Below are 12,906 nucleotides of genomic sequence, written 5' to 3' on the forward strand. Positions count from 1 at the left end.
CAACAGGCGACAGAACCAAGACAAGGAAAAAAACAAAACACACACACACACACACATATTCGACACAAGGTGGTGTTTCGCAGCGTGAAGGCGGTGCGTGTTGTACAAAGCCACCAACAACCGACCGTCCTTCATTATTTAAACTGCACATCACGGCGGTGACACTCCGGAGGTCCCACTTGGCTGCTGAGATGCATGCAGGGATGAACAGTCAGATAATTTGATCTTCGCTGTGGAAATATCCACTCGGTCTCGTTGATGACAGGAGGAAAGATGAAGTTTGCGGTTGCGGTGTTGTGGTTCTGCGTGGCTCTTGGGAAAGCTACGATGCAAGGTAAGAATCTGGAAACACTCGTCTTTAAACTGCTGAAGCTGCACAACTGTCAGGACAGAAAATCTAATTTGTACAAAACAAAAGCTCAAACTGACAGAAGATTGAGCAGGAGAATTGCGTCTAGTTAAATCGAAACACGTTATATCCTCAATATTCACACTAATTGGCTAACGTGCCACGGCTCTGCCCAGTGAGAAAGGTGTTTTAAAAAGAGGCGATCATGCTATGTAGTTTAAATATGATTATAGTTTTTAATCAGGGCGCAGGACAAAACGATGGGGTCAGGTGAAAGAGCATGTTTATGATTTATTAAAGAGTGAGTTCACAGCGCCCCCCCTTGGGATGTGTGACTAAGAATGGGCTTTATAACACTACAGTAGAACAATAAGGGACGGTATAAATACAATACATATTCACAGCAATGGGAGAGAAGAATTCCCTTACATAATAAAGCCGTGAGCGGGCTATGCCTCATAGAATTTGATATGAAATATATTGAGCAAAATACTGTGACACAGAGATGGCAGAACAGAAGTCCACGATCAAACTGCTGTCTCTTCTTCCTGCTGTCATGTGTGTGTGTGAGCGTGGGCAGATATTACTTTAACACGCAGACACAAATTAACAATCTAAAGTTGTTTATCTGTTTGTGTGTTTGTGCACATGCCTGTGTAAATCCACTTCATCTCAGTGGCCTTGACCTTTTGCCTTAATACTTCATGGTTTAGACGGACAAGGTGCTGGAAGCTTTCTTCAGAGATTTTGGCTCATACTGACATTATAGCATCTATTACATGCTGCAGATATGTCAGTTGCGCATCAAAAATGTGAATCTCCCATTCCATTATATAACAAAGGTGGAATGAGATCCGATGTATGAACTTTGTGACGTGGCACATTATCCTGCTGGAAGAAACCATCAGAAAATGGGTACACTGTGGCGATAGAGGTATGAATGCAGTCAGCAACAATGTTTAGGAAGGACATAGTGTTTAAATGATGCTCAAAGTGTGCCAAGAAAGTATATTATAAGATGCTCTTTGCATACTTTGGTTGTAATGAATGGTTAGTTGAGTTACTGTTGCTTTCCTGTCAGCTTGGCAGTTTTACTCCGAGAACTGCTGCTCACGGGATATTTTATCTTTTTCATACCATCCTCTGTAAACCTTCCCTGTAGATCAGCAGTTTCTGAACTACTCAGACCTGCCTGTCTGGCACCAACAGCCATGCCACATTTAGAGTCACTTAAATCACTTTTCATGGATAAGGGGAAATGCTGAAATTACCCCTCAGCATTCAAAGCTCGCTTCCTACTTTTCCATTATTATAACAATGAAAAGATAATACTTCATTAGTCCCCTAGTGGTTAAGTGATACAACCTGTAGTTTCTTTAAATATGATTCTTTAGTATGTGAATTACCCCCCCCCCCCCGAAAATCCTAGTGATTACCATATATGTCATGAGTGACCTGGTGAATGTTAAGAGGTTCAGCTTGACTGTTTTTGCATAATTCTGTTGACACACAGACAGACCAATAAACATCAAAACCTCTGTCAACTTGCTGAGACTGAAACAGTGACAGTGGAGTTAGAATATAAAGTTAAAGTGTTGTTCATATGCACTGGTGTGTGACCAAAAAAGGTGTTCCCCTCCAGTTTCCTTCTCTCATATTACCCCTCGCAGTGGTGCATCCTGCTGTCGCTCTATGTGAACAGATGGTAGTCACGTCAAGGTGATCATACCAGTTGTCACCCATGGGGTGCTTCAAATTGAGGAGGAGGCAGGGTGCATGTTTGCATGCTGGGTCACTCCTTTGTCTCTATCAATCATCAACAAATCTCTTTTACTCTCTCAGACACACACACACACACACACACACACACACACACACACACACACACACACACACACACACACACACACATTCGACCTAATGCATTATAATTTCCCCACAGAGAAGCAACCGCATCCTTCCAACCATCACAGTGTGTGTGTTCTGATCAATACTTTCCTCTTTACCTTTGCTCAGTCAAATATGCACACACTCACATAGTGCAGGGTCAGTAAGCGTCTCTCTGAGGGAGGGCGTTGGCCCTTGTAGAGGAATCCATCCCTGTGGTGTTTGACTACAGGGGCTCCTGGGTTTTTGTTGATGAGAATCTCGAGATGGGCTGCTTCCTGTTGTGATGGGAGATAGATGGATTCAGCTGAGTGTGTTGTTGCCCCATTTCAAGTCTTTACAAACTGAGAGCGGATCTGATGCAATAGTAGGTAATCTGTCTGCGTATGAACACAGCATGTGCTTTAACTTATGGCAGCACACCCAACAGAGAACAAGAGGAATCTAAAAATGAAAAAAATACACGGTATATTTGTGTCCATGCACACACACACACACACACACACACACACATGCATGCACGCACACACACCCTTCACATTTTACCCACACTGTATTTTTTTTGTCCTTTGCATGTTTTTTCCCTCAATTGATGACCAATAACTATCAAATGTTTGCATAATTTTTTTTTTAAAAAAAAGCAAATTTATATCTGTTATATGTACAAACATTCAGAATGTTCATTCATATCCTTATAGATTCAATGGCAGCTTTGAGTCTGTACAGGTAAGTCTCTACAGGACATGTCTGAACTGGGGCAATTTATTGAAATACTTCCAAGGTGTTCTTCTCAGGCACCATTATATTAAATGGGAAGCATCTGTAAACTCTCATCTTTTAGTCTTTCTACAAATATTGCATAGGGTTAGGTTTAGACTCTTGGTAGGGTTAATGATGAGAAACCTGTCCTGAAGCCATGCAAGTGTTGACCTAGCTGGATGCTTCACTTCACTGTCATGCTTTAAGTTTCAGCATCACCACTTCATGAGGTATTTACATTTCAGAACTTCTTCAAGGACCTCTCTGCATTTGGCCGCAATCATTGCTATTCTTTCACCCATTTCTCTGTCCGTGACACAGAGACACATTCCTACAGTACAGTTAATTGCATGGATTGTACCCACCAGATAATGAGTAGGGATGGGAGTAGAAAACCATTTCCAGATTTTCTAATTAATCTGAATGATATGACTCCAAGCTTTTATTATTTTTACCAGTGCCAGCATGCATAGTCATATACAAGCCTTTCATTTTCCTCATTTTCTTTATTGTGTTCTGGCTCAGAGATGATTGATAAGGAATCAACAAGGGAGTCAATAAAGCATGGAGTGAGCTTGGAGCTTGGAGTTCTGCTGAAATAGTTCCGTTTGTCTTTCAGACCCACTCAGTCTGTTTCTTTTATAGATATTGCACAAATACAAGAAAGCAGTCCTACATATTAGCTTAATATGCATGTTGAAGGACATGTCCCGGTCAAAATGGACTCCAAGATTCTGCAGAGAATTACTAGAGGCCAATGTAATGAAATCTAGAGTAAGTATCTGGTTAGAAACCAAGTTTGTAAGACCAAATAAAATAAAAAGAGTTGACAGTCTCACAAGTCTCTTTTACTCAAGTGACTTCTGTCTAGGTATTCTACCATAAAAGCTTGAGCTGTTGAAAGCGTTGTCATTCTGGCAGGTTTTCTCTTCACTTCAGGACTTCTGAACTTTTGTTATTGCAACTGTCAGGTCTCTAGTCATCTTTCATTACAAGGCTGTTCTTGCTTGCTAAGTCATTTTGGCTCGAATTATTGTGGCCACTAGATCATTATTTACCATAGCCCTCCCAAAAAGCCAAAAACAGAATAAATTATTGCAGATTACATTTTAAATGCAATCTAAAATAAACCTAGTTTCCTATATTATTTATTAATAATTATATAAATAGGGATGCCCTTCTTATCTCCCTCTCCAGCTAAAATATTATATCACGACTGTATACCAAAATGTAGGACGAAAAGAAGATTGCATTGCTTAGCAGAGAGCAATGTCGCTGCATTAAGATGCAAGTGGAAGTGGGAGTTTGTTTTCTCACTTCTATCTTTTTTTCTGCCTGTTCTCATTCCCCTTGCCCCAGTTAGTGTACCCTTCTGTAGCAACCTCTCCCCTTCCCCCTGTTTCTGTCTCTCTTATATTCTAGAGGGAATTGCTTTGGGTCACTCTGTCTCACTCTTTCTCTTATCAGCACTCTCCACTCCTCTGCAGCATTCCTCTCATTTTAGAGGCTGTTGATTCAAACTTCTCTTTTCTGTCTATCAGCTTCTGTTGCAACACTACCATAGGCTGTGCCAAATATCGGGCTCTTATGCAGACAATTGCTCCAAGCTTTGAGCTGATAAAGCCACAGAGTTACTGTGGGAGGCTCTTGTGTGACTCTCAAGTACAAATACCACATAATGCTCTGAGCGTCCAACGGATGCTGCTGTCATTTGCATCTTACTTACACACAAAGAGTAGTTTTTTTCTACTCAGTCTAGGTTTCAAACTCATACATGTATATTTTAGCAAAGATGAACTAAACTGAAATTCACATCATAATCTTGCATGTTCTCCTCTATAACTGTTTACCTAAAAAAAAAAAAACCATCTCCCGGCTTGTTGAAATGAATGCACTGTTCCTTCATTGCACTGTTTCCTGTTCAGCATGAGCGTCACTCTTTAACTGACTATTATGTCTTGTGCCTGACTGCACAAAGCGCTCTGAGCTCTTTTTGTTTCCCCTGGCGATTGTTCTGTCTGAGGTGATCATGTCAGTATGATCATCTTGTCAGCCTTGGGAGCTTAGATGCATTCGCTCGGCCATAACCAGCTGTCAGTCCGAGGCTGACTGTGTGTTCATGCCTGACTCTAAGGCCCTGACTTAATTTTTTATCCCACTTATTTTTGAGACTCCGGAGACATGTGGTAGAGCTCGTTCATGCATAACTTAAACATGTAAAACTTGGAAAAGTGTGACAGTTATGTGCAGATCTGTTTTGCACATGAATGTTGAGTGTATATGAGGTAAGTAGCCATCTGTTTAGAGGTTCAACTAGTTTTACTTTTAAGTAATGCACTTTATGATGTACAATCAGGTCAACAAAGTTTGGGCCTTTGACATTTTTATATATAATTTTGCCACCACAGTGGATTAATTCAGAGGGTCTCACACAAGTGTTAAATTAACTTGCTAGCCCATGACAGCCATTTTTACACATAGGCCTCTATTTTCAGAGGCTCAAAAGTAATTTGACAATTAAGGAAATAAAATATCTGGAAATGATTCCAAGTGCTAAACTTGCTATGATGTGTTAGTGTGTAAATGTGAACACTGTAAAAATGAAACCTGTTAAATATCATCATATTACCACCATCATTTTGAGCCTTACTAAGCTGCTAGTGTGGCGGTGTCTTATACAGTAAAAGGTTTGCACAGCTGCACAGTAATGAAACAGCATGTTAGAAGAGCAGCATTGAAAGCCACAATGGTCAAAAGAATGTGAAATCACTGAGTGTAAATGACCTTAATTTAGGTAAATAAAGAGCTGAGTTTAATCATTGTACTTACACACATCAAAAGGAGAGGGGGGGTCAAATGTTAAGTTCAGGTACAGTCTGTGTGAAATATGAGTAATTATTGTTGTATTGTATTGTATCTTTATTTGTTTCAGACATATAAAACAAAAAACAATATATACACACTACATATATTTTCATTTACAGATACGAATATATATGTAGATATACACACACACACACGTATGTGTTCAGATAAACAAAAAAAAATATAATGAAATAAAACAAAATCGTCTGACATAATGTAACACTGTTTGGTCTGAAAAGGAGTAGGAAGAAGTATGAACATACTTATTAATTCCTACCCCTGCTCAACATCTTATTGATCCCACATAATTCACCTAATTCCCATCATCACATACTCCACACAATACACGAGGAGAACCTATATAAACATGGCTACCGTGATTGATATAATTTGGATATAATTTGATATTTTTATACATACAATGGGTGATCATCTTTATCGGTATCATATTCTTCCAAAATCAGTTTTCGAAGTATTTTCATGAACTTACTAATTCGTGAGCATTGCTGTAGATCTATAGTAAAACTATTCCACAGTTTTACCCCATAAATAGTGACACAAAAGGTTTATGTGATGTGTGTAGTGATCTGCATTGATTCCAGAAGCACATCTATTCCTTTACAAGTGTGTGGCAGCTGCTCCTGCTTTTTACGACGTACAACAGTCTTACATTTTTCCTTTCTGGCCTTATCCCTACTACCTTCTCCCCCTCCTTCCAGTCCAGGAAGATTTTGTGTCGCTGGCAGAGTTGGAAGATTCTCTGCTGAGGAACCTTTTCAGAGGTTACCAGAAGTGGGTGCGGCCTGTTCAGCACGCCAATGACACCATCACTGTACGCTTTGGACTAAAGATCTCACAGCTGGTTGATGTGGTGAGGAAATAACATGCACATCCATAAACCTGCAGGAGGTATACAGTGTGTATAGTAATGCCAAGTTAGTTAAATTGCTCTATACATTGCCTCTGCTTGTTGACACTGCTTACTCTACCCAATATTTTTTATATAATATTAGGTCACAATTACAAGGATTTGGGTAATTTTGTCAGTTGGTATTGATCAAATTCTTGAGCAAAGTAGATTCAGGTGAATACACAGCTGTGTCTGTGACTCTGCATAAATTAACATAGATTAATATGTAATATGGTTAATACAATCCTGTTATAATCGTCTGAGGAGAAATGGGTTATTCACAGGAACAAGAGAGAGGAGTGTGTGGAAATAAGAAAAGAGGAGAGACAGCAGCAGGAGAACTAGAAGATAGGTAAGCAAGGCAATAGACAGATGGAGCTTACAATAGGTGTAAATGTTATATATGGAGGTAAAAAACAAATTATTGTAGAGATGAAGCCTTCAGTGAGGATAAACAAGGAGAAGGGTGTCGAGAGGGATTTAAAGGACCTCAAAAGGAAGAGAGAGTAACAACAAAGAGAGAAGAAGAAAGACTAAAAGTGAAGTCCAAAGTGGACTTGTACATGCAGTGGGAGAGGAAGTAATGAGGCCATCAAGCTGAGAGGAATCAGATTTCATTTATTATTCACACAAGTATGTGCTCACAAAGCTGCTTGTCCCAAGTCTAAAGAGGGCAACAGTTTTACTACATCAGCATTTCACATTTGTACTTCTCCCTGAAAAGATAACATTTAGAAGAGTGCCATCTTCTGGTTTTCTGTCTAAACTGCAAATATTTATACCAAATTAATTAAATGTTGCAGTCAGGTATGCCTCACAAGCTCACGAGAGTAGACAAAATCGATTTCATAGATTTTCATCTTTCTTAATACTTTATACTTTTTCTGCTCTCAAACTCCACATGGAATGTATTCTGTCTTTGACCTTCTCCTGGTAATCCTCTACCACCCTCTCAAATGTGTTTTTATACAGTGGGTTTCATTATTTTGTATAGCACAAGATAGGAGTAAGATTGCAGGAATAGTAAACCATGTCTTTATTATATACTATTTTCCAAGTGAAAGTGTCATTTGGAGTAACCTATCTCTTTTTTTTTTTGTCTAATATTGTTTGTACTCAAAAGTGAGAAACTCTAAAATATGTGCGAGACCCCAAAAGCTGTTCCACTGCACTTATTAAGTAGGAAGCTGAAGAAGCAATTAACCCATCAACCTTTTTAGGCTTATGTCCTTTCTTCAATGCCACTCAGCTTTTTGTCTCCAGCTTTGGGTTTGCTGCTCACCTCCTCATTAGCTTCACTTATCATTTCAAGTAAGTAGATTTATAAATAATGAACTTGGTATTTTATTCTTTTTTTGTCTTGCAGGATGAAAAGAACCAGCTAATGACTACAAATGTTTGGCTCTGGCAGGTGAATACTAGCTCTACTGCTTACAAATTATAGGATCTTTAATTTTCAGTAAGCTAATTTTTACTGTTATTATTCACATTTTGATAAGGGTTTTTTTTGGTGTCCATGGACAAGAAGATATAAATGAATGAGACTACATGATTAAATAAAGGCATAAATGTACCATTGTGTATATATAAAATAATGATTATTATGGAGTAATTATCGATTTATTATTATTATTTTTAAAAGACAATAAAACTTGAGCACATGAATCTCAATAAAACATTTTCCATTTACGCATATTTCCAGAGGCACATTGTGAGGAGAGGCAAGAAATGTGCCCATCTTTAACACACTGTTAAATTTTGCTTTTGTATATTTTATTACATTTGGAGAGGTTCAAAGTCCATTTAAGAGGAGGCTGGATCCTGAATGACTGCACTACAGCAAGAGATGATCTTTTGAAACCTGTGTCGGACTCACGGAACAATACATCTCTGGCCTCGGTCAATAGTAAATTGGCTGACACAAGATGTATAATAGATAAAGATAATAAACATGCATAGATATATAATAGATGGGGGTAGCTTTAACCTTTACATACTGCTTTTGCCTTTTTTTTTATTTTCAGCCTTTCAGTAATAACCTTTTAATGATTCCCAATCCATCCTTTAAAATGTCTCACACTAGTGTTACTTTCTACAAGAGATATCAGACGTCAGATCAGCAAAAGAACAGCAAAAAAGTATTAAGAATTGGTCCCATTCTTATTACTGTTTACACCTGATTGTAAACATTACTTTATATCTGCCGCATTGTACAGTTTCTTTAGTGTTAATTATTCTAATTATAAATTATTTAGTAAAAATTCTGTGAGTGAGCTCTTGATAGAAATAGAAAGTCGTTTTTTTAAACCACAATGACAAGGGCAAAAAATAAATAATCTTAGATTGTATTTGCAAGTAAAATCACCAGTATACTTCTCCTTAAAAATAAGGAGAAGTATACTGGTGGAAAACATATTCTAGTGTCCGTTCCATTCCTGCTGAGCGACCTGCCTGGTGCTGTCCATGGTGCTGCGCATGGATGGTACCATGGACAGTACCATGTGTGCAGAAACTGCATGCACTTAGCTTGTAGGCTTAATGTATCAGTGGGTCATTGTGGTATTGTTTGTGTTTTTATAGGAGTGGGTTGATGTGAAGCTGAAGTGGAACCCTGATGATTATGGGGGCATTACCTCTATCAGAGTGCCTTCGGAGACAATATGGCTGCCTGATATTGTTCTGTATGAAAAGTGAGTTGCACAACACTCTACACACATTGGTACCACATTCTGAGGCATTGCTCAGTGGCTTTGTTTTTTGCCTCCCTTGCCTCACTTTTGTGACTTCAGCCTTTTTTCCTCTCTCTTTTCCATTTCTTTCCATTTTCTCCCAGTGCTGATGGTCGCTTTGAAGGTTCACTGATGACTAAAGCCATTGTGCGCTGGGATGGCACCATAACATGGACTCCACCCGCCAGCTATAAGTCGTCCTGCACCATGGATGTCACCTTCTTCCCCTTTGACCGACAGAACTGCTCCATGAAGTTCGGTTCCTGGACTTATGATGGAAATATGGTGGATCTTGTCCTGGTGGACCACTACGTGGATCGTAAAGACTTCTTTGATAATGGCGAATGGGAGATCCTCAATGCCACTGGAGTAAAGGGAAGTAGGAGGGATGGGATTTACTGGTATCCATTTGTCACATACTCCTTCATCCTTAAAAGGTTGCCCTTGTTCTACACCCTCTTCCTCATCATCCCCTGCCTTGGCCTGTCCTTCCTTACTGTGCTGGTATTCTATTTGCCATCAGACGAAGGAGAGAAACTTTCACTTTCAACATCGGTGCTGGTATCGCTCACTGTGTTCCTGCTGGTCATAGAAGAAATTATCCCTTCATCCTCAAAGGTGGGTAATCTATGTCAGTGTTTCTCCATAGTCAAGTTTTTACTGGGCTATATTATGATTATTATTTATTTATTTTTGAATCCATTTTTCTTTCTTCTGTGTTCAGTTATCCTAACTACAATCTTAATTACAGCATGCTCTAATTAAAATGGAGCACAACCCCAACCTTCTCAATTACCTGCTGTTTGAACTGCATGTCAGCTCTATTAACCAAGCAGCAGAGAAAAACAAAAAAGCCTTCAGAAAAAACTACTTTCAAAGGCAATGACAGAATCAATGACTTTTCAGTCTGTAGCCCACTACGAGGCATATTTCATAGACTATTATAATGTTGCCTGAATGTTTTATTCAGGGTTAATATGTTATTACAGAGGATAGTTTAAACAAGAAGTAAGTAGAAATGCTATAAAAGTTCTTAAAATGTGTACCATGCTTTTTAAATGTATTAGACTAATTAGTATTTTTTTGCAAATGAATAAAATCTATATTTAACAAGCTTTGAAACACATCAGAAATGCACTTTGTTCGTCATTAAATATTTTTAAAGCAATTTTTGTTAAATATAAACAAATTTCATCCATGACAGCAAAAAAAGAAAAAAAAGGCATGAAATTGTATTTTAAACATCTACACTGGCATCTTACAGTGTTAAACTATAGCTCTTCTCTGAAACATGTGGGTGGGTACAGTCTCTGCTTCATTAACAGCTCCTTGAATCTCCTGATAGAGTTGCTAAGGTGAAACGACTTATACATCTTGGAGTCTAGGAGGTACACTGAGTTATATGATGTCACGTAATTCCAGTCATTTAGTAGCCACGAGCCTGAGCAGAGGTCTTTTCAAACATAATGCACAAAAGACTTGTAATCTTCTGCAGAGTACATGAGAAAAAGTAAATTCTACCACAAGGAATCAAAAGAATTTATTTATGTTATATACAGTGCATCCTAAAAAGCCAGTGAAACAAACTCAGGTCTCTTAAACCACTACTACATGACATAAATTTTTCTTTAAATTTGGCTAATATTCCAAATTTTGCTGATTAGTGAGTGGAGGAACTATCCTACAGTCTTGTTCATGAGTAATGATAATGGGGAAGTAACGGACAGATTGGGGCCACTGCTGCAGTTATATGGATGCTGCACCAGTCCAAAGTGGTGAAAAGATAGTTTAGGGGCGCTCTTGATTTACTGGTCGACCTGCGTCCACACCCTCACCTATGGTCACGAGCTTTGGTTAGTGATCGAAAGAATGACATTTACAGCTGGGGATGTCCTACTGGGGACGGACCCGGGGTAGACCCAGGATATACTTTGGTGCTCCCCTGGATAAGCTGGAGGAGGTAGCTGGAGGAGGTGGTTCGGGAGAGGGAGGTCTGGTATCTGCTTAGGCTGTTGCCACCTTGACAGAGCCCCAGATAAGTGGAAGAAAAAAGATAGCTGGATGGATGGAAGTATTACTGATGTTTGTACACAGCTGAATACCTGTCTCATCTTTACATTTACAGGTGATCCCACTAATTGGAGAGTACCTGCTCTTCATCATGATCTTTGTCACATTCTCCATTATTGTCACTGTCTTTGTGATTAACGTCCACCATCGCTCCTCTGCCACCTATCACCCCATGGCACCCTGGGTAAAGAGCCTCTTTCTTCAGAGACTGCCCAGACTCCTTTGCATGAGGGGACACACAGACAGGTAACAAAGATCAGCTTTAGTTAAACAAATATTAGTTAAGAGAGTTAGTTATAAAATTTCCAACTAACCTTCGAAGCCTAACAGTTTCAGTTAGCAGCTACACATGCAAAATAAAAGAAATAAAATAACAGATTTAGTGTCATTATCTGCAGATACCACTTCCCAGACATTGAGATGCTAAGCCCAGAGCTGAAGCCCCGTCGAGGTGCGGGTAGGAGGGGCGTTCCTGGGCACTGTGGCGGTCAGCAGAGAGGCCCCCATGGAGGGAAGGAGGATGAAAACCAAGCTTGGTTGGCAATGCTGGAGAAAGCCACAAATTCCGTTCGCTACATCAGCCGTCATATCAAAAAGGAGCACTTTATAAGAGAGGTGGGCGTGGCCAAACGGGAGACTAGATGTGGGACGAATTGGGTTGGATGCGTGTTACATCATCTGTTTACTGTTACAGAAGTGGCACAGAGTCATTTACATGTCCCTAATGAGGGATGTTTTACTGTGAAAAAAATGTTTGGCGCCAACACAGACTCACACCTGTGTACTTTTGTGTTTCTGTGTCTCTCTTTGTTTCATCAGGTTGTACAAGACTGGAAATTTGTGGCTCAGGTGCTGGACAGAATTTTCCTGTGGGCCTTCCTAACAGTGTCAATCCTGGGAACTATCCTTATCTTCACCCCTGCTTTGCAGATGTACCTCAGCACGCCTTCATGAAGGCGCACACTCAAACTCATGAATACTATCCAACAGTTCGTTCTTGGTTTCCAGTCTGTCTTTAACTATGATTTATTGATAAAGCTCAATGAAACATTCATATTGTATCTTTCTATTGTAGAGACAAGCCCGGGCAACAAACTTTTACCTCCCTACAACATGGTTTGCAGCCTGTAATAACTACTGGAGACTGTAATGCTCTAGATGCAACTTGTCCTTTGCTGTGAAATGCATGTAGAGGGGTGCAGAGGAGTATAAGCAATAAACAGGTTAAGGTAGCGTGTATGATTTGAACATCTTTGTTTGTATAAATGTAAAAGTAATTATACATGCAACAAAATGCACAATGTCACTCCATGAATATTGAGCTGTTTTATGTGTCA

At 39.3% G+C, this 12,906-nt stretch overlaps 1 protein-coding gene across 1 annotated transcript; it reads left to right on the forward strand.

Annotated features, from left to right (window-relative positions):
• The first annotated feature begins 258 nt into the window (after positions 1–258).
• Positions 259–12,523, forward strand: LOC146631147 (neuronal acetylcholine receptor subunit non-alpha-3). The gene is made up of 8 exons (XM_085356376.1): positions 259–334; positions 6,580–6,731; positions 8,137–8,181; positions 9,351–9,460; positions 9,604–10,117; positions 11,625–11,815; positions 11,968–12,184; positions 12,389–12,523. The coding sequence occupies exons 1-8, from the start codon at positions 259–261 to the stop codon at positions 12,521–12,523; spliced, it is 1,440 nt and encodes a 479-aa protein (XP_085212502.1).
• Positions 12,524–12,906: the final 383 nt, after the last annotated feature.

Source organism: Diplotaxodon limnothrissa, linkage group LG6 (genome assembly GCF_057381915.1).
Source record: "Diplotaxodon limnothrissa isolate DT_005_m linkage group LG6, D_limnothrissa_male_GT1.1, whole genome shotgun sequence".
NCBI lineage: Eukaryota > Metazoa > Chordata > Actinopteri > Cichliformes > Cichlidae > Diplotaxodon > Diplotaxodon limnothrissa.

Bases quoted from the DNA above. Each gene is read 5' to 3' on its own strand.
- LOC146631147 (XM_085356376.1), top strand. From the start codon at position 259: ATGACAGGAGGAAAGATGAAGTTTGCGGTTGCGGTGTTGTGGTTCTGC. The intron at 335-6,579 runs GTAAGAATCTGG...CCCTCCTTCCAG, and splicing joins TGGGAAAGCTACGATGCAAG to TCCAGGAAGATTTTGTGTCG. The intron at 10,118-11,624 runs GTGGGTAATCTA...TTACATTTACAG, and splicing joins TTATCCCTTCATCCTCAAAG to GTGATCCCACTAATTGGAGA.